The following is a 20,443-nucleotide window of genomic DNA, read 5'->3' on the forward strand; positions in this document are numbered from 1 at the left end:
CGCAACTTAGGAGTCATTCTTGACTCCAGTTTGTCTGTGTCCATCAGCATCGCTAAAGTTGTCAAAATATCCTTCTACAAACTCAGCCTTCTCAAAAGATTCAAGTCTTTATTATATGCTGTTGACTTCAGAACTGTTTTACAAGCTCCCATACTCTCTAGACTGGATTACTGCAATTCATTATATAGAGGCCTTCCAGACATCGATTAGTTCAACACGCCGCAGTCCATCTCCTTACGAATGTTAAAATCAGAGATCACATCACCCCAGTCCTCCTTGATCTTCGTTGGCTCCCAATCCGACAACATATTCACTATAAAATTCTAACACTGATTTTCAGTGTAATTCGTAATCCCTCTGCAGTCTGGTTTTGCACCTCTCTACGTTTATACCAACCCCCACGCCAATTACATTCAACTGATAAAAACCTCTTTCAGATTCCAACAGTTAAAATAGCCAGGCTTGATCTAACCAGAAAACGAGCTTTCTCAGTTGCAGGTCTGTCTCTTTGGAACTCCATCCCAGCGACCTTAAGACTCCTGACTAACCCCAAAGAATTAAGAAAAAAATGAAAAACCCATCTATGGTCCATTGCTTTCAACACATCACACTCTGACTGATATTCTCCTTTTGTTATGTACTTAAAAGCATTCCAAGTCCTATGTTGTAATGACGACCTTGTATTGTTGTTTTATGTTTTTTAATTATGTATGTTTACATTATGTAAACTGTCCAGATCTCACACTGTATAAGCGGTATATAAAACATTTTAAAAGAAATAAAATAAATAAAATAGAGTCGCTCCCCTGTCCACTTCCCATTCTTGGCCAAAATTGGAAGCTTGTTTCATTTCGCAGTGGGAAAAAGACCCCTGCTGTCGTGCTGTGCACGTACTTTTACATGCACAGAGGCCAGATGATATTACAGAGCACATTCTACACGTATGAACATGTGCTCATCTGTGGGAAACGTGTAGAAAATTGCTGCCTCGGTCCCCTGAGAAATGCGCCAGTTAAGATTTGTTAGGGCACAGTTTTTGGTAAGATACTGAGAGGAGGAAACAAAATTAGTCATTAAATCTCCTGAAAACTCAGCGCAGAGACTGTTTTAGAGCCTGACACGCACACGTAGCAAATTGTAGCTAGAAAGACGAGTGGTTTAATTCCTTCATCCTGTGCATCTTGTGTTTTGTTTCAGGGTCTTTGTAAACTGGGCTCTGCAGGAGGAACCGACTTCAGTATGAAACAGTTTGCTGAAGGCTCTACCCTGAAACTAGCAAAACAGTGTCGCAAGTGAGTGCCAGTGCAAACCTGCATGCCCGGAGCACTGCTGGGCCTTTCCCATCCTGCTTAAACGTTGATTAGTGCACGCATACAGTGAATTGTTAGACTTTTATTTATATCCTGCCATGATGTTCGGGGGAGGGGAGGCAGGTGAACGGATTTTAACAAATATTCTTGCTGCAAGTTACCCAACTCCCACTCTGAGCTGCTATGCAGGTTTAAGCTTCTGTACGGTCATTCGAGGCTGCTGGTGGGCTCTGTGATTTCATCTATAGAGCAGAAATTCAACCGGCGATGCCACTGATGACGCAGTAAATTAATGTTCCCTGTACGTACCCGGATCAGTCCAGACCGTGGGTTGAGCCTCCTGTCCAGCAGGTGGAGACAGACCAAAACTGAAAAGAAATTAATGTTCATGTTCTGTTCATAACGCAAATTATTTCCCCTCCTTTCCCACACTAAATATTTTGCTGAAGTAAAACTAAGCTATCCTAGGGCATTTCACTGATGTTTCTCACTTCTATTTAGTGGGGTTGCTTTGCTGCTACATCAGCCATATAACAGCAGTGCCTTCAGAAGGGCTGAATGGGCCTTTAAATCTTGTGAAGTCCTTGCTTCTCTGGCTGGTGCTGGTGTTTTGTATACCTGAAAGGAGCAGGTGCGCACTGTGTGCCTTCCTTCCTAGGTGGCTGTGCAATGAGGTAATTGAGCCAGGTACTCGGCGCTGGGCAGTGGAAGGGCTGGCCTACCTCACCTTTGATGCAGATGTGAAGGAAGAGTTTGTGGCCGACACAGCAGCGATGCAGATCATGTTTCAGCTTGCAAAGGTACAGCAGACCTTCACTTCGCTCATTTAGCACTTTTTATACTTGCTAGAGCCTATATAGCGAGATTGCGTGTCCCAACTGCAGACTAAGGAATGAATCTTCTGTCTCTTCATGCATCTTGTCTCTTTCTTTCTTGTCTGCCTGCCAGACCAGAGCTGCCCATAACCCCAGCACTGCCATGCCCACTACTGAAGAAAACGACCCACATACAAACTCACATTTACAGTCCCAAGACCGTGCATCAAAGGCTTTATCGTCAGGTGTATATGGAGGTCTTTTTAAGAATAAGCTGGGGAATGAGGTTCTTGCTTGCCTTGTCAAAGCTGCAGAATCCTAGTGTGGTAATCCAGGGCTGGTTAGTAGGAATGAAGTCTGAGCTGAATGTCTGGTTCTGAGGTGTGAAAGCTTTAGCCTTTGTAGAGTGTGTTCTTACCGCTGAGCTTACCTGTCTGTCCGTCTCGTAAGGCATGGCACGTGTGACTTGCACGTCCTGTGCTCTGACTGACTTTCTCACTTCCCCCTTACTCCTGCTGCATCTGTGCCCGGTATTGCTGTTTTACTCTCTGCTTCTCGGGCAGTCAGTCCCTAGACTTCTGACTTTCAAAAATGAATTAATCATGCTAGAGCACTAAAAGTAACAAGCTTTCTTGTTCATACCCCGGATCAGTCCAGAAGCGAGGGAAACTTTCCGTTCTGTATTCTTGCCAGTGGCATCCCGTATAAAGAATATGGTTGTCATTAGTATGTTTAAATAGGGTTTCCAGGCATTATTGCATTGATGAGCCTTGTAATGCATGGTGCATGCTAAAGCCCAGTTCTAGATGATACAGGTCTCTTTCCTAAAGAGTTCCCGAGTTCAGTATCAGACTGGAAAGCCAGGTGTGACCACTGCTGTACTGACTCTTGCGTGGCGTTGCAGGGCAGAACTGGAAGTTGCCTCTTTTGCAGCAGTAGATATGCGTTTGTGTTTGCAGTGGTTAACAGCTTGGTACCGGGGATTAAGATTCCTGCCAGAATTTAGTTGAATGAAGGAGGCATAGTACATGGGGGTCTAGGGATTGCTCAGCACAGGAGACTGAACTTTAGTTCTTCTTGCTGAACAACAAGTGGTCTTGTATTGCTCTGCTTGTATTTATATTGAACTCTGTATTTTATGCAGTCGGAAGACAAGACCGTGTTGTTTGCAGTTGCTTCAACCCTGGTGAATTGCACCAACAGCTATGATCGGGCAGAGCTGGATCCCCAGATGCTAAAGCTGGCCAAGTACGCCAACCAGCACATTCCCGAGGAGCACCCTAAGGTGAGGAGCGGGGACAGTGGGGATGCTGCCATGCTGACCTATATATATATATTTTTTCCCACCAGAAATGGCCAATGAAGGGGCAACTGGATCTGCTACACTTGGGGGGGGGGGGGGGGGGAATATCAGAAAAACCCAGGACAAAATGGGATGATTTTCAAAGTGATTTACCTGGGTTAAATGACCTGTATGACGATTGCCCTCTGAACAGCTTCAAAGTGCATGAAGGGTTCAGAGCATGTGCAATTTAGGTGATCGCCTGGGGAAGTAAAACAGCTCGTGCACTTGGCATTTTCAAAACTGTCCATGCTATCTCACCAAACACCCTCCCTGGCACAGATAGTAGGTGTGAAGCATGTGGACACTTTTGGCATGCATGATTTATGCTTGCTAATTTTCAGTGGCAAAATACCCTTATTCTTTGCCTAAAGTGATTGTACGTCATCCTTATTTTTCTCTTTCCCATTCAAAATGCTCAAGGCAAGTTGCAGCAATGCAATAAAATACAACAAAACCATCAAAATAAGACATTACAGTAAAACAATACATCATATCCAGCAACAATAAAACCTTAACCTGTAACTTCCTACACATTACTCTTCAGTCTCCAGAAATAAATCAGCCTAAAGTAAAATCGGATTGAGATACCTGAACGAATAACTGTGTTTTCAGCTGCTTTCTTGTACTGGCCCACCTCTAGAACATTGAATTTCTTTACACGATGAGTTCCGCATAAGGGGCTTGACAGAGGAAGGCTCGCTGCTGTGTTCTCGACAGTTCATTATCCTCCATTCATCTTTTAAACTCCTTTCTTGTCCAGAGTAGGTTGTGACCTAGGCAGGAAGAGGACAGGGAAGAAATTGCCAAAGAAAGGTGGTTTCCATTTCTGATGTTTGATGGACCACATCTGAGAACTGGTAGTACTGGAAGGAAAGTGTAACCACTGTAATAATAGTGGGGAGATTAAAATACACCCGATTGATCAGTTGTCTAGCTATTAGATTTATTCTGCTTCCCATAAAACATTGTAGTGAAAAAGTGCCATAAGACATAAGATAGGCCTAGATTAAAGCAGTGGTGCTCTTTACTAAGAGAAGGGGTAGAGGGAAAAAAAGTTTATCATTAATCACATGTGCACATGTGACAATTTTCAAAGCATTTTATCCATGTTAATAAACTTAAAATTTCTCTCCATCAATGCAGCTAGCAACCCACGTGGTGTTTCACATTGAAAGGAGGCTTCACATTGAAAGGAGGCTTTCCTCAGGACCGTGTTTGGGTTGGAGGGGGGAGAAGCGTGCATGTAGGCTACATTTTCGCATCTACTTGCAGAATGAGAGAGTGCAAGTGATCACATATATTGGGTACTAGTGGCAGATTTCATACTGAAAGGGCTTGGGTAGTTTTTTGCTTTAAGAATCCATGCAAAGCGTACACAGTTTCTGTCCCAGTGTGGCCAGTTTGAACATTGCCCCTATAAATGGGAGCCAGATGATGTGCTGTGTTACTTTATTAGGATAAGAGGGACTTTGTGGTGAAGCGTATCCAGAAGCTGCTGGCTGCAGGCGTGGTGTCCGCTCTGGCCTGCATGGTAAAGAATGAGACTCCAGCACTTACCGACTCCTGCCGGGAGCTGATATCCAGGTAAGGGCCGAACACAGTGCATATGGCATGGAGGAAGGCGGTGTATGAGAATGCGATGTAAGTTAAGCTTTATGATGAGCATGGTCTGCAGTCTGGACAGTTTCTTCTGTTTGGTTCATGATGTCGTTTATTGAGCATCTTCTTTTTTTTTTTTCCCCACTTTTCCTTGCCTTTAAAAGTGCATATTTCTGACAACTTTCAAAAGTTGTGTGGTCTACTGAATGTCTGTAAAGTATGCATGCCTGTTGATGCCCCAGATCAGTCCGGATGCCTGGGTTTTGCCTCCTTACCAGCAGATGGAGACAGAGAAGAAAAGCTTTACTGACACTGCTACTTAACCTAGAGTGTCTCAGGCAGATGGTAGAAGTATAAAACTTGCAGCCTGGAGTTTAAAAAAACCCCAAAATAGAAGATCCAGTTTGGGAATATTTCCTCCCAGGGGTTGTGAGGTGCCTGCTGGACCATCCCCCACTGGTTGAGGCCTAACGAGTAGGGGGTTGGTGACCCTTTCTGGAGGCTCGTGTTTTGATCCGTGATGTTTCCTATATGTACCCAGATCAGTCCAGACTCCTGGGTTTTGTCCAGGTGATAGTGGTGGTAGCGGCAGCGGTAGCTCTGCAGGAAGAGGGAGTCTTAATGCATCTATGAGGACTGGCTCATTCGGGTGAAATCGGAAGCTCTATGTAAACAGTCAGTGCAGCGGGTCTTGGAGAGGTTGAGTTCTCTGGGCTGGGTGGTGAACCTGTTAAAGAGAATCTCGTACCATCCCAATCCTTGGAGTATCTGGGGGCCCGTTTCGACACCAGGATTGGAAAGGTGTTTCTTATGGCAGACAGGCTTGTGAAGTTGCAGAACCAGGTTCGTCATTTCTTATGGCTCACGGTGCCCAGGGTTTCAAATTATTTACAAGGCCTGGTTTCAATGGCATCTACACTTGATCTAGTTCCCTGGGCATTTGCACATATACGATCCCTTCAAAGGATGTGCCTATACTGATAGAACCCGTAGTTGGAGGAATGTCAGATTAACTCTCAACGGGGAGGCCAGGTGCTCTCAGGCCAGTCTGGAATAAGGAGTGGATCTGGAAGACCCAGAGTTGGTGGTGATAAGCACCGATGCCAGCCTTAGGGGTTAGGGAGCTGTTTGTCAGGGACAGTTGGCTCAAGGCCAATGGTCGACAGAGGAAACATCATGCTCTATCAAACAGTTAGCGATAAGGGCAGTTCGGTTAGCGTTAATATCTTTTCGGCTGTGGTTACATGGGTGAGCGGTGCGCTTCCTATCAGACAAAGCAACGATGGTGCTTACATCAACCGTCAAGGAGGAACCAAGAGTTGGATGGTTGGCTCAGGAAGCACAGGAGCTGTGGCCCCTATTACATTTATAGCTGAAGCACCTCTGATCCGAGCAGGGTTTTGCAGAGCGATGCGAGGAAATACTGCATCACGTTTAACCCACCACAACTTCATTTTTCTTTTGTAGAGTCTTTTTGGCCTTAGTGGAGCAAACAGAAGACCGAGGGAGTGTTGTAGCTCAAGGAGGCGGGAAGGTGAGCTGAATGTACTTTACAACCTTTGAATTTGTTCATGGCATTACAGATTTAGTGCTGTCTACTCCAGTGCATGCAACGTAAAAGCAGAAGTTAGCTCTGCTCTCTATCTTTTTTGTGCTGTAATGCATAGCAGTTTTGGTAGCTTGCCTCTTTCAAGGTATGACAGAAGTGAATCCGTGAGAAATCATTTCTCCTTTCAGCAGTGCTCTGAACGGTACTCGTGTGCCAGTGAGAAGAGCGCCTCCTGTGTTTGTTCAGATTTATGCTTTCCCTGTATTGATACGAGGCAGCATGCTTCACTCTCCTGTGTGGCAGGGATTTGGTGTCAGGCTCAGTCCTGAAAGACAGTGGAATAAGTAGAAGAAGAAAAAATGTTTGTGCACCTGTAACATTTCCTATACAATCTGATACAGCAGAGCTCGTGTCTTTCTAGCCAGTAAGGCTTATTGTCATTCTTAGCACCGTTATCTGCATCTGCTCTCTAGTCTCGTTAAATGTCCTCTTCCAATATGTGATTCCTTTCTTCTTGCAAAAAAAAGTAAAGTATTTTCTACTTACATCTAAAGGAAGCAATGTTTTTTGGGCCACTTCTGTGTATTTGTGCAGCACGGATGAATTCATTTCAGAAACGACCTCAGAACCTTCACTCAGGCCTAGGCCTTTCTGAACTGCCTGTGAGATACTGCCTGTATGGAAATTTATGCCGTCATTCTCTGTATGTACCCAGATCAGTCCAGACTCCTGGGCTTTGCCTCCCTTCCAGCAGATGGAGACAGAGAAAGTTTTACTGACACTGTCACTTAACCTGGGGTGCCGCCCGTAGTCCGTCTGTATTACTTTGTCTCCAGCAGATGGAAGGTGGTGCAAATCCTGCAGTTTGAGTTTATGAAAAAAAAAAGAGATAAAAGGCAGTTTTAGAAATAGATGACTAGCTAGACCTACCTGAAGGTCGGTAAGTCCTAGTGGGGCCATCCTTTCAGGTAGAAGAGTGGATGAGCCGGTGGGGGTTTGAAATTCCTGGGTCTATTGGGATCCTTGACCTGCTGGGGGGGGGGAGATAACTGGTGGGGCCAGTTCCCTCTTCTCCCTACTACAGGTAGACAGCTGGAGCCTGCAGCTGCTAAAGAGAAGTTTATACAAAAACAAAGTTATTAAAAAAAAAAAAAAAAGAACAAACTTTTTTTTTTTTTTTTTTGCCAGTCGGGTGCTTCGGCTGGAATTTGCAGCATGCCGCTTCAGGGAGGTTGGGCGCGTTAGGGGCCAGTTCTTGCAGCACGTTTTGCAGGCGGGCTGGTATGGCAGTAAAAAAAAAAGAGGAAAGCCCTGCCGTGTGGTGGGCAGTGTGCGGCATGTAGAGAGACGTGCGTGTGACTTCCCCTTACCGGCACTTGCTCCCGCTACCTCTCTGGAGGAGAAGGCAGCTCGGGGAGTGCGATAAAAGGCTTGGACAGGCAGCGATCCCCCACAGGAAGTGTGGGGGGAGCCGAGCAGCCCGAAGCTGTCTTACTGATTTTGGCAGGAACGGCAGCCATTTTGTCCTTGTTTGCTGCTGCGACTAACAGGGCCTGCAAAGCCTTTGCCCTGCCCCCACCACTTTTGCTGGCAGATCTGAGACCCTCAGAGCCCGGGGGTCCTGGGATCCTGCTGGGGGAGGAGGAGGAAGACCTAGAGCAGGATCCAGAAGACCCCAGGGGGTTTTCCCCCGGATTTTGTTCTTATGCACAAGGCATTTTTGGCTAGAAAGGCGGCAGGATGTCTCCTTCATAAGCCAGTGGACCTGCAGGAGCCAGTTCTGGCTAAGAGGCCTCGATCGGCTCGTTCTGGTGGGGTGACCAGAGTTCGGAAAGTGCTGGGACAACAGTTGCATTCAGGGAATGCAGATGATACCTTGGAGAACTTGGAGAATGGTGATCCTCTGTCTGGAGATTCATCGAGGCTGGAGCCTCCTTTGGATAGTGCCAACCCTGATAATGCTCAGGATCAAGCACCCTCTTTGGAGGGAGATGATCCGAAGGTGGTCCGTCTTTTTTGCCAGGAAGAATTATGGCCCTTAATCCCATGTGTCCTAAAGGAACTGAGATTTAAAGAGCCCCAGGCTGATTCGGACCATGAGGGAGTGGATCCGGTCATGGAGGGCTTAAGGGGAACAGTGAAGGCATTCCCCTTCCATAAATCAGTGAAGAAATTAGTGCTGTGGGAGTGGGAGACTCCAGATACAGGTTTGAAGGTTGGCAGAGCCATGGAGAAACTGTATCCATTACTGGAAGACACTTTGGATCTTTTGCAGATGCTGAAGGTTGATACTTCAGTTTCGGTGGTGACTAAGAAGACAATGATTCCGGTGGCGGGATCGGTGGCACTTAAGGATATGCAGGATAGGAAGTTAGAGGTACAACTCAAGAAGATATTTGAGGGGTCGGTGTTAGGCATTCGCGCTGCCGGATGTAGTAGTTTTATGCTCTGGGCCGGATTGTGTCGGGTACAGCAATTGTAATCAGATAGTACGCTATCCGCGGAAGACATAAAGCAGGCCGAGAGGTTGGAAACCGCAGTGGCCTATGGTGAAGATGCTTTGTATGATCTCATGCGCAATTCCTCTCGATCTATGATGTCCGCAGTCACCACTAGGAGGCTTCTTTGGTTGAGGTCGGCGGATGTTTAAGTCTCAGCTAGGGTTGCTTCTCTTTAAGGGGAAGCTTTTTTTTTTGAAGAGGACTTGGAAGAGCTTGTGAAGCATCTCAAGAGAGACTAAAGGGCACAAACTGCTATAAGACAAGCCGAGGGACGGCAGAGGTTTCTCTTAGGCATGGGCTCGTTTCTGGTCAAACCGACATTCCTGGCAGTCTCGTCCTTCGGTTGGAGGTCAGAGGCAAGACGCCAGGAGGCAGCAGTCTTGGAATCAATCCTTTCAAGGCAGGAGACCAACCAGAAATGGTATCGGTCAGGGGGTTTCTGGTTCCAAGTCCACCCAATGAAGAGAGACCTGCCTGCTCCTCTGTTCCAATAATTGGAGGTTGTTTAACAAGTTTTCTGGAGGAGTGGGCCAAGATTACATCAGATCAGTGGGTCCTAAGTGTGGTAGAGCACGGTTATACTTTAGAATTTGTTCATAAGGTCCCCGTGCGGTTCGAGAGACCTTCACTCATCTACTTATGTTGGAGGCTTCTCTGGATTTGACCAAAGGGTATATTCAAATTCCAATTCAACTGGATCATCAAAGGTTTCTCAGGTTAATGATTCTCAGGGACCATTTTCAGTTTTGTGCCCTGCCTTTTGGATTGGCAACAGCACCAAGGACCTTTACAAAAGTGATGGTCATGGTGGCAGCAGCTCTTCAGCAGGAGGGCATCCCGTATTTGGACGATTGCTTGATTCGAGCAAAGTCAAAGGACCTTTGTCATCAGGCAGTGGCAGTTGTGCTGCAGTGCATATGGTCCCTGGGCTGGATTGTGCATCTTCCCAAGAGCCAATTGGTTCCATCGCAAGTTCTGGAATACCTGGGAGCATACTTCAACACCAGGCTCAGGAGAGTGTTTCTTACCGAGGAGCAGATAGTCAAAATCCAGGGACAGATTTACAGATAGCTGAGCAGTGCAGTTCCCAGGTTCTTGGGTCTATGGCATCCATGTTGGAATTGGTCCCTTGGGCATTCACTCATATGCAGCCACGTCAGTCAGCTTTGCTCTCCAGGTGGAACCTGATATCGGACCAATTTCATCCAGCGCTGCCTCTTACGGAAAGTGCCAGGTTGAGTCTGGGTTTGTGAGTGTGTCGGGATAATTTTGAGCCAAAGGGTGGCCTCGGAAGTCCCGATTTGGATAGTAGTCGCAACCGATGCCAGCCTCACAGGTTAGGGGGGCTGTGTGTCAGACTCAAGTGGCACAGGGGCACTGGTCCCCAGAGGTGGTGTCATGGTCCATCAACCATCTAGAGACTAGAGTGGTGCATCTGGTGTTGCAGGCCTTTCTTCCTTTTGTACAGGGCAGGCCAGTGAGAGTTTTGTCGGACAATGTGACAGCGATGGTTTACATCAACCGGCAGGGCGGTACCAAGAGTCAGGCATTAGCAAGAGGTGCAGGAGTTAGTGCACTGGGCGGAGCGGCATCTGGAGTTACTGGCAGCTTCCCACACAGCGGGGTTGGACAACATGCATGCAGATTTCCTCAGTTGCTGGCAGATAGATCCCGAAGAATGGAAGTTGTCGGAGAAGGCCAGGCTTCTGATTCATCGCAAGTGAGGAGTCCCTTGCATGGATCTGATGGCAACGCGGGAGAATGCCAAGGCTCAGTGGATCTTCAGTCGAAGAAGATAGCAAGGGGCAGAAGGAGTCTATGTTTTAGTCCTCCCGTGGCCACAGAGGATTCTCCTGTATGTGTCCCACCATGGCCGCTGGTGGGAAAGGTCTTGTGAAGGATAGAAGTTCATCTGGGGCAAGTAATGCTGGTGGTGCCGGAATTTCGTCATCGTGGTTCACGGATTTAGTCAATCTCGCAGTGTTCATCTTCACAATCTGCTGTGCCAAGATCCTATGTTTTTGGATCAGGCGGATCACTTCTCTCGTGGCTTGGCTTTTGAGAGGAGGCGTCTGAGAGAAAAGATTTATCTGGAGGATGTTATTACCACTTTGTTGCAAGCAAGAAAGAAGTCCACCTCCTTGGCATATGTGCAGGTGTGGAAGGTTTTCAAGGCTTGGTGCAAGGAGCACAGAGTAGATCCAACTGAAATTTTGGTGGCCTATATTTTGTCTTTTTTTGCAGTAAGGTTTGGTGAAACGTTTGGCTTTCAACTCCTTAAGGGTCCAGGTGACTGCCATGGGGTGCCTTTAGAGGCAAGATACATGGTATGCCTCCGGCTGCACATCTGGATATGGTGGGTTTTCTGCGAGGTATGAAGCATTTGCGTCCCCGGTGCAGAACATGTGTCCCCCGTGGAGCCTAAACTTAGTTCTTAAAGTGATGCATGGGGTGCCGTTTGAGCTGCTGCGCAGGGCAACTTTGAAGGTAACAATTTGTTTGGTAGAAGGATTTCGGAGCTACAAGCCCTCTCATGTAGAGATCCTTTCCTAAAGATTTCGGACTCTGGTGTCTCTTTGTGTACAGTGCCTTCTTTTCTTCCGAAGGATGTTTCGTCCTTTCACCTGAATCAGTCTGTGGAGTTACCAGCTTTTACAAATCTGGATAGGATGGTTCCTTTGGATAAGGAGTTGAGGTGTCTGGATGTCAAGCAGACGCTGTTGCGGTATCTGAGGGTTACTAATGGTTTTAGAGTGTCTGATCATCTTTTCATTCTCTTGAGTGGGGCGAAGAAGGGACAGAAGGCTTCTAAAGTGACCATAGTGCGGTGGTTGAAGGAAGCCATAGCTTTGGTGTACATTTGCGAGCAAGGGCCGGTCGGTGCCTCAGGGTCTGAGAGCTCATTTGACTATGTCGCAAGCGACATCCTGGGCTGAATGTCAGTTAATGTCGCCGCAAGAGATTTGTGGGACGGCTACTTGGAAATCATTGCACACTTTCTCCAGACATTATCGTCTGGATGCCCAGACACCAGAGTCTAGGAGCTTTAGTGAAAGCGTGCCTGGAGCAGGACTCTCGCAGTCCTACCTGGTTTAGGGAAGCTTTGGTACATCCCATGAGTCTGGACTGATCCGGGTACGTACAGGGAAAGGAAAATTGGTTCTTACCTGCTAATTTTCATTCCTGTAGTTCCACAGATCAGTCCAGAGTCCTACCCAGGTTTGGCAAGTCCGCTCAATCTGTGGGTTTTTTTGTATATAAGCTGAAGATTTTCTGGCTCAGGTGATGGTTGTACATTTTGCTTATATGGTTGAAAGGATCGTTCAGATTAAGTGGTTCCATTTCCTCCTGCTCGTTCGGCGGGAGACGTATGATAAACTACGTTGTTTTGGAATACATTTCCATCTTGGCTTGGGTATAGGTCAATAGTGACAGACTGCAGGTGGCTCACCAGGTTAAGTGACAGTGTCAGTAACATTTTCTCTGTCGCCATCTGCTGGAGGGGAGGCAAAACTTAGGAGTCTGGACTGATCTGTGGTACTACAGGAACAAAAATTAGCAGGTAAGGACCAATTTTCCTATATACCGTCTGCTCCTGTGATTTAAGAATTCATGTATGGAGCAGTGAACAGAAATTGGCAGCAGATTCTCTTTTTATTCTGGAATACAAAGGCACAGTAGGGGTTCCTTATCTCCTCCTTTCTCTCACTGCAGGCCCTTATTCCGTTGGCCTTGGAAGGCACAGATGTTGGAAAGACTAAGGCGGCACAGGCTTTGGCAAAGATTACGATCACCTCAAACCCAGAGATAGCATTTCCAGGAGAGCGGGTGAGCAGGCTTGTGCAATGATGATAGCAAAGGGGAGTGAGGTTGTTTGACATCATGAAATTTCTAGCCCTTATGAAGAAGGGTTATGATCTGGACACCTGCGCTTGTGTCTGCTGGTATTAGATATTAAAGTAAATTTCCCGAGCATTTTTCCAGGGGTGGGTTTTGGCACGGTAGTTTCTTCCTCATTTTTCAGCATCCAGCTCAACTAGAAGTGACCTCTCTCTTGGGCCATGAGCTTTTATTTGCAAGTCTTGGGGGGTGGGGTTTCCCTTGGTTTATATCCCTATCCCAGCTCGCTTATTGCAATTACTATTTTTGGCTGGGACCATGCACCAGGGGTTCCTCCAGAAGCCAACAGTTATGGCCCTAAGATTAGTCCCTAGATTTTGCTGTTATATAATGACTGGGATCCCCCCTGTAAGGAGGATTGCTGGTATAAAATCTTTGGCCATTGGGCAGTAGCACCTCAGACTGAGAATATGCTCTGCAGATAGAAAAATAACAAGGGTTACTGATCATGAGCTGTCCACAAGGCTTATTTGTTCATACTGATTGGTAACCTTTCAGAGTGGCATTGTAATCTGATCGTCCTGTTGGGACTGGCCTAAGAACCTATGGATGGAGTGGAATTGAACATTTAAAAAACAGCTTAGAGGCTGTGAGCTGAGCTGGGTCTGTGCTGTATCTCTGTGCAGTGCTGTACATACTCTGTAAGAATCTAAATAATAATGATTGCCTCCTCTTTCCAAAACTGTGTATGTTTCTGTAAGTGGGGGGGAGGCTGAACCCCAGTAACCCTTCTTGCTAAAGACTGTGAACACTGCCGCTGCAATATATCTGGGCCAGCTGAGGAAGAGAAGACAGTGCTCAGCATGCCCTGTCGTGCTGGAAGTAATGTATAAGTTGGCTCGTCCTCTGCAAAGTTTACCTTTCCAGTTGGCTTGTGTGAAAGATGCGGCCTGTGCTGTTAAGTGAATGTTGGGGGATGAGGTTCTGATCCCTGCTTTTTTGCAGCATGGCATTTGCTTGGGATTTGGTGTGCTTCTTGTGCATGTCCTGTAGACCCAGCCCTCCTTGTTTTTGGATTGCTCCATAGATCTATGAGGTGATGCGACCCCTCATAAACCTTCTACACCTTGACCGAACAGGACTACAAAACTTTGAGGCACTCATGGCTTTAACAAACTTGGCAGGGATCAGTGAAAGACTAAGGTAAGTGCTCTCCTGGTTATCCCAGGCTCATCAGCCGTATGAGTCTAAAATGTGCTAGCAGTGGGACATGGGAGGTCTAATATCGTCATATACTCGTGCCCATGGGCTGTACAGGGATCCGTGCAAACTGTTCCTGAGGGAAGATACGGTCGTGCCTCCTTAGCTAGTGATAGATTTACAAGTTTAAAGTATTTGTAGAATTGTATTGATGTCAAAGCACTGTCTCTTTTTTTTTTTTTTTTATTTTTTTTTTTTTTTTATTTTTTTTTAATTTATTCTTTATTAATTTTTCAAATAATTACAAGCATTTCCATCCTTGCACAGAAAAACAGAAATAAAGTTATACATAATTATAAATCATTTCTAATATAAAGAAATATGTCTCCATTATTAGTCCACAAGTCTATTTTAATGAGGGGGGCGGACAACAAAGAAATAAAAGGAAGCTTTACTTAAGAAATCAATCAAAGAAAATGCCAATAGCTTGCACTATTTCAATCTCTCTATTTATGCTAAGATATTGGGCTAACTAATGGAGATGATACTCTCAATAGCCGATTCTGGGAGTCTATCCACGCCTTTAGATGTTCAGGAGTCAGGAATATATAGGTATTGTTGTTAAATTTAACCACGCATCTACATGGATACCTAAGCTGGTATGTGGCTCCTAGCACCCTCACCTCTTGCCTTAGTGCTAGGAATCCCTTCCTTCTCTCCTGCGTGGCTTTAGCAAGATCTGGAAAGATCTGTACACATTGGCCCAGAAAATTAGTTCCCATGTTTAAGAAATAATTCCTCATAATGAGGCCCATATCTTTTTCATATATTAAAGAAATAAGTAAGGTGGCCCTTTCCACAATTTCCACTCCTGATGATTCTAAGTAGTCTGTCAAGTTCTCCAGATCCACAGGGTTTTGATTTCCATTACTCCTTGATCTTTTAAAAGGCAGGAAGTACACCTTGTTAAATGGTGGAATATCTTCTGATGATATATGAAGAATTTCAGTCAGATATTTATGTAATGTCACCCTTGGTAACTCACCCATTACCTTGGGGAAGTTCAATAGTCTCAAATTTAACCGCCTTATGCGATTTTCCAAGAGTTCTGTTCTTTTACTCAAGGCAGTACAATCTTGAATTGTAGCTGTTTGTATTTTCTGGATAGCCTTCAACTGGGTTTCTATTTGCTGTATCTTCTCCCCTTGTTCAGACAGTCTTAAATTATGGTCTTGGGTCACCATCTCAAGACGTGTAGCAATTTGAGTAACTTGAACCATTGTCCCATGAGTTACTAAATTTTGCTGAGCCATGAGCTCCCAGAGTACGTCCAAAGTAACTACAGGCGGTTTAACCGGGGTTGCAAACTCCTGGTGTTTCCCAGCAATCGATATAAACTCTGAAGCATTTTTATTAGAAGAAATTTCCAACCTTGGAGTTGCAATACCTTCCGGTACTGATGTTTCACTTCTCGAATCTTCACCCGCCACTGCTCCCTCCAAGGGTCCCGTTGAGGTCTATAATCTCACGGGGTCCAACGCAGTCTCTGGCGGGAGTGTCGAGGAAATTGCCTGTGGTGATCTTAGCATCGGTGGGCTCAGCGTTGTATCCCCAGGCGAAACGGCTGCTTCCCTGTCGTTTTCGCCAGCGGGGAATGGCTCCTCCCGATTCAGATTAAACTGAGCACACTCGGCAAGAGTCTTTTGTCCCGGAGGGAGAGAGGGTGTTGAGGGAAAAACCCTCATTCTCCCTTTCCTTTTCGGCGGCATCAGGTCAAAAAAATAAGTATTTGTTCGCAAGAAACAAGAAAAGAAACCGGGAGCTCCGAGACGTGCTACCTGCAAGCGGCCATCTTAACTCCGCCCCCCAAGCAAAGCACTGTCTCTTATGTGCAGAACCACTGCAAAATTGTGGGTGTAGGAAGACTGCAAATTATACAATTCCAATTTCTATATTTTCAGGATGTCAAAACTTTAATTTGGACCTCCATTAGGTGGAAGAGTACTGGGGAGACAGTAGAACAGCTCTAGCCCTTAAACTAAGAAGCTCTAAAGGAACTTCTGCAAGAAAGAGACCTAAAAATAATACCAGTTTTTCACAACATTACCCTTGCATATGTTCCACAATTTTTCAGCAGCCGTGTTTATTGATATTACAGTTTTGCTTCCAGTGAAACTATGCCATATTTAATACATAGTTGCTCATATTGCACTTTTTTTTAAATTTTATTTTTATTGAATTTTACTTATCTTTAAGATACAATTCACAGATGTTTTAAGAAACATTCCTCTGTGTATTGTATCTTAAAGATGTATTTATTTATTGAAATTTCTATGCCGGTATTTGGTGGGAACCATCATATCGATTTACAAAATTACATAAGAACATTTATACTAAAAATCAAAATTACAAATAATATAACGACAATACTAAAAAGTTAAAAGCTTCATTACAATTTTCATAATAATGGCCTAACAGTAAGACATATAGACAACAACATTCAACATTGTGTCTATCTCAACTTCGTTTCACCTCAGCCTTTAGATCTTTTCTTTTTTGTGATTTTTTTTTGCTTCACAAATTACTGTCGCCATCATTAAAAGCTTGCTGAAAAAGCCATGTTTTGTAAAATTCAATCAAAAAGCCATGTTATGTAAAATTCAATAAAAATAAAATTCAAACAGCTCATATTGCACTTTTAAGGAAAAAGTCATTATTACAGACTCTGACCCAAAACATATTGCAGAATTGGCAAGTAATGCAAAACTCTCTTCATTGGCATTCTTATAGGGGACCTTTTTTACCCAAATATGCATTTCCTAGCATATAGCCAGATGGACTCAGGACCAATGGGTTTATGCTCCCCTGCCAGCAGATGGAGACAGAGTCAGGTTTCAAAGCTGACGTCACCCTAGATACACCCCTGCAGTGACCTCAGCCCTTCAGTATTTCTCCGTCTCCAGCAGATGTAGACATGCTTTCCCTATGAGAATTCCTGAAGTGATTTCCGAGCTCCCTCAGAGTTGTGCCTTGATCCGGTAGCCGGTTCCTGGCGTGGACTTTGCTGCTGAAGCAGCTGAAAGGCAGCGGGTGCAGGAAGCCGAGCGCGGCAGTGATGGCCAAAGCTCTCTCCCCCCGCAGCCGGAGACTCTCTGTACTCAGCCGGTAAGTGCTGAGCCCAGGTAAGTAAAAAAAAAAAGAAAGAAGAGGATTTCCTCCTGATTCAGAGACGTTGGAGGGGTTTCGGTAAGACTTCCTCTGGTCTCCTTGCTCGGCGTGCAGTACCGATGTCGTTCCTGATCCTGTTGGGGTAAGGGGAAGTGGACTTCCGAGTGGGTTGAGTGGCCACCCGGTGGGCTAAGCCCCGCTTTGGGTGTGGTAGGCTGTGGCGGTGCCATTTTGCGCGTGTTTTTGTGCCTGTATTGCCCACCATAGAGCTTCGGTAGCGCAGTGCATGTCGGCTCTGCACAAGCTCTGTGCACATAAAGCTGTGCACAACTTACTAGGAGCAGAATACAGATGAAGGCAGATGCAAGGCTGTGCGTGCATCTCGCTGTGGCCCACTTAGGTGCCCGAAATCTCTGCGCATAAAATTTTTTTTTTTTTTTGAAATTTGACAATTTTTATTAGCTGCACAACACACAAAGCCAGGTCATGACGCACAAGTCAGCCAAACAAATTGTGTAACCAGCAATGAAACAAACAGTACACTGCCCCCCCCACCCCACCCCCCTCCCCCCACGAAGGAGTCTCAGTCCAAGCAAAAAGTCCATTGGTCCGAGGCAATAGGCTGGGAAAGAAAAGTTAAATACAGCAAAACAGCAAGGCAGTGAACCAGTATCAACTAAGAACAACTATTCAGTATAAAGTTAAAAAACATGGAAAAATAAAAAGAAGCGAAAAGAAAGGATAGGAATGCAAGGGATCCCACAGTCTATAGCTACTAAAAGTGCTAAGGAAGCCCTCCCCAATCACTGGGCAGGGGAAGAACCAATACCTAGGTCACACCCACCAGAAACAGTGCGCGGCTAGGAGCCACCCAAAAAGGTAATAAAAGGTTTCCATGCCTTAGTAAAGGCTGGAAGGCGGTGATGCTTAGTAGCTGTCAGAGAAGCTAGCTTATAAAAATTGTGAAGCTTCGCCTGAATCTCCGGCAGTGTGGGCACACGGGCAGATTTCCAACATGCAGCAATAAGGCTGCGGGAAGCAATGAACAGCTGTACACAGAAACGCCAATACAAGTTAGGGATAGTTTCTGGAAATATATGCAACAGCGCAATCGCTGCCGAAGGCGATAAAGCGATGTCCAGAAGAGTGCTTAACCAGGCAAAAACCTCCTGCCATAGCCCAACCAGTGTGGGGCAAGACCACCATATATGCAGGTATGTGCCAGTCTGGCCACAGTTACGCCAACAATGATCACCAAGGTGAGGATAAAACTTATGGAGTTTAGCAGGGGTGTGATACCAACGGTATATCATTTTGAAACAATTTTCCTGTAATTGTGCCGATATCGAACAGCGCCTGGCCGACAGCAGCACCGCATTCCAACCCTCGTCACCCAACTGCATCTGTAAATCAGCCTCCCACTGTGAAACAAAGGAGCACTGACCGATCCCCTGGTGAAAAAACATTTGATACAATTTCGAGATTACCCTCCGAAGCGAGTCACTATAAGTACAATAGGTTTCAAACAGAGAGCGTCCCGGGCGTAAAGAATGAGTTCCCTGCAAAGCCCTAATGAAATGCACAACCTGGGCATACACAAGAAAGTTGGGGGAGGGGAGACTGTGCTTAGCCGTAAGCTGCTCTAAAGCAAGGAAACCCTCTTGAGATAAAAAGTGACCAATAGTGAGTATGCCCCTCTCCCTCCATGGCTGGAAGTGAGGAGACAAGTGCCCCGGAGTAAAATTCCCATTATGAGCGAGGGAAGACTGATAAAAATATTTATACATCCCAACTAGTGGTATACGGGACTGTCCCCAGATACGTAGGGTGGTTTCCAGGGCCCAAGGGATACAGCGTACAGGGCGCCATGTAGACCGAGGTTGCCACGGCATGGCTGTAAGAGCCATGGGGCCTACCATAGCTTGTTCTATAAGCACCCACTGTTTGGGAGAGCACGAGCGGTGAAGATCTATCAGGGCCTTAAGTTGCGCAGCGCGGTAATACCAGAGAATATTAGGTACTCCCAAGCCCCCCTGCAATTTGGGTAAGTAAAGAACCGCCCGTGCAAGCCGAGGAGGTCGCCGGCGCCAAATGAAGTCAAAGATGCGCTTTTGCCAAGTGCGAAGGAGGGGGGAGAGAGGTACACAGGAAGGGAGGAGAACAAGTAAAGGAATTTAGGCAATGTGTTCATTTTAATAATGGCAATCCTGCCCAACCAGGAATACAACCCCTTATTCCAGCGACTTAAATCAGTAAATATCTTATCCAGGAGAGGCTGATAATTCAGTCGATATAAGTCAGGGAGTTGGGAGGATATTCTGACACCTAAATACTTAATGTGGTGTTTAGCCCATTTGAACGGGAAATGGCCCTTCAGGGCATGTACATCATCAGGACTCAAGTTAATATTAAGCAGCTCAGATTTGTCAAAGTTGATCTTCAGACCGGAAACAGCACTATAGCGACCTAGTTCCCGAATAGCCCCCTGGAGAGACGATCGGGGATTCGTCAGCATTAACAGCACATCGTCTGCAAACAGGGATAGTTTGTACTGAGCGGCACCCAATTCAACACCCTTAATGTCCAGGGAATCACGAATTGTGGTAGCAAGAGGTTCTAGGTATATCGCAAATAAAAGGGGGGAGAGAGGACACCCCTGCCTAGTACCCCTGCCAATGTCAAAAGCAGGCCCATATCCATTATTCACCTTCACCCGCGCCCTGGGACGGTCATATAAGCGCTGGATCCATTGACAGAAACCTGGCCCAATGGCCATCCTCTGCAAGGTCATAAATAAAAAAGGCCAATGGACCAGGTCAAAAGCTTTTTCCGCATCTAAAGAAAGCAGAACTGCCGGTTCTTTCTGCCGATGGACCCACCACACAAGATCCAGCACTTTTCTAATGTTGTCGGCCGCCAAGCGGTTCGGAACAAAGCCCACTTGGTCATTGTGAACCAAATTCGGGAGATACCGATTTAAACGAAGCGCTAGAATGCGGGCCAGGAGCTTGAGGTCAACATTTATGAGGGAGATAGGCCTATAAGAGGCACATTGAATGGGATCCCGCCCTGGCTTAGCCAAAACAGTAATAACCGCAACATTCGCCTGGGGCGCT

The 20,443-nt window shown here is 45.9% G+C and overlaps 1 protein-coding gene across 2 annotated transcripts in view; it reads left to right on the forward strand.

The window, feature by feature from the left end:
* Nucleotides 1-20,443, forward strand: part of UNC45A (unc-45 myosin chaperone A) — a 55,102-nt gene that overhangs the window by 20,172 nt on the left and 14,487 nt on the right. For both annotated transcript variants that reach the window (XM_029574869.1, XM_029574870.1), the window contains 7 exons: nt 1,198-1,292; nt 1,969-2,110; nt 3,270-3,410; nt 4,927-5,054; nt 6,537-6,603; nt 12,834-12,947; nt 14,047-14,162. In XM_029574869.1, coding sequence (XP_029430729.1) covers nt 1,198-1,292; nt 1,969-2,110; nt 3,270-3,410; nt 4,927-5,054; nt 6,537-6,603; nt 12,834-12,947; nt 14,047-14,162 — 803 coding nt within the window. The remainder of the gene's footprint in view (nt 1-1,197; nt 1,293-1,968; nt 2,111-3,269; nt 3,411-4,926; nt 5,055-6,536; nt 6,604-12,833; nt 12,948-14,046; nt 14,163-20,443) is intronic.

This window comes from Rhinatrema bivittatum, chromosome 13 (assembly GCF_901001135.1).
Source record: "Rhinatrema bivittatum chromosome 13, aRhiBiv1.1, whole genome shotgun sequence".
In the NCBI taxonomy this organism is placed as follows: Eukaryota; Metazoa; Chordata; class Amphibia; order Gymnophiona; family Rhinatrematidae; genus Rhinatrema; species Rhinatrema bivittatum.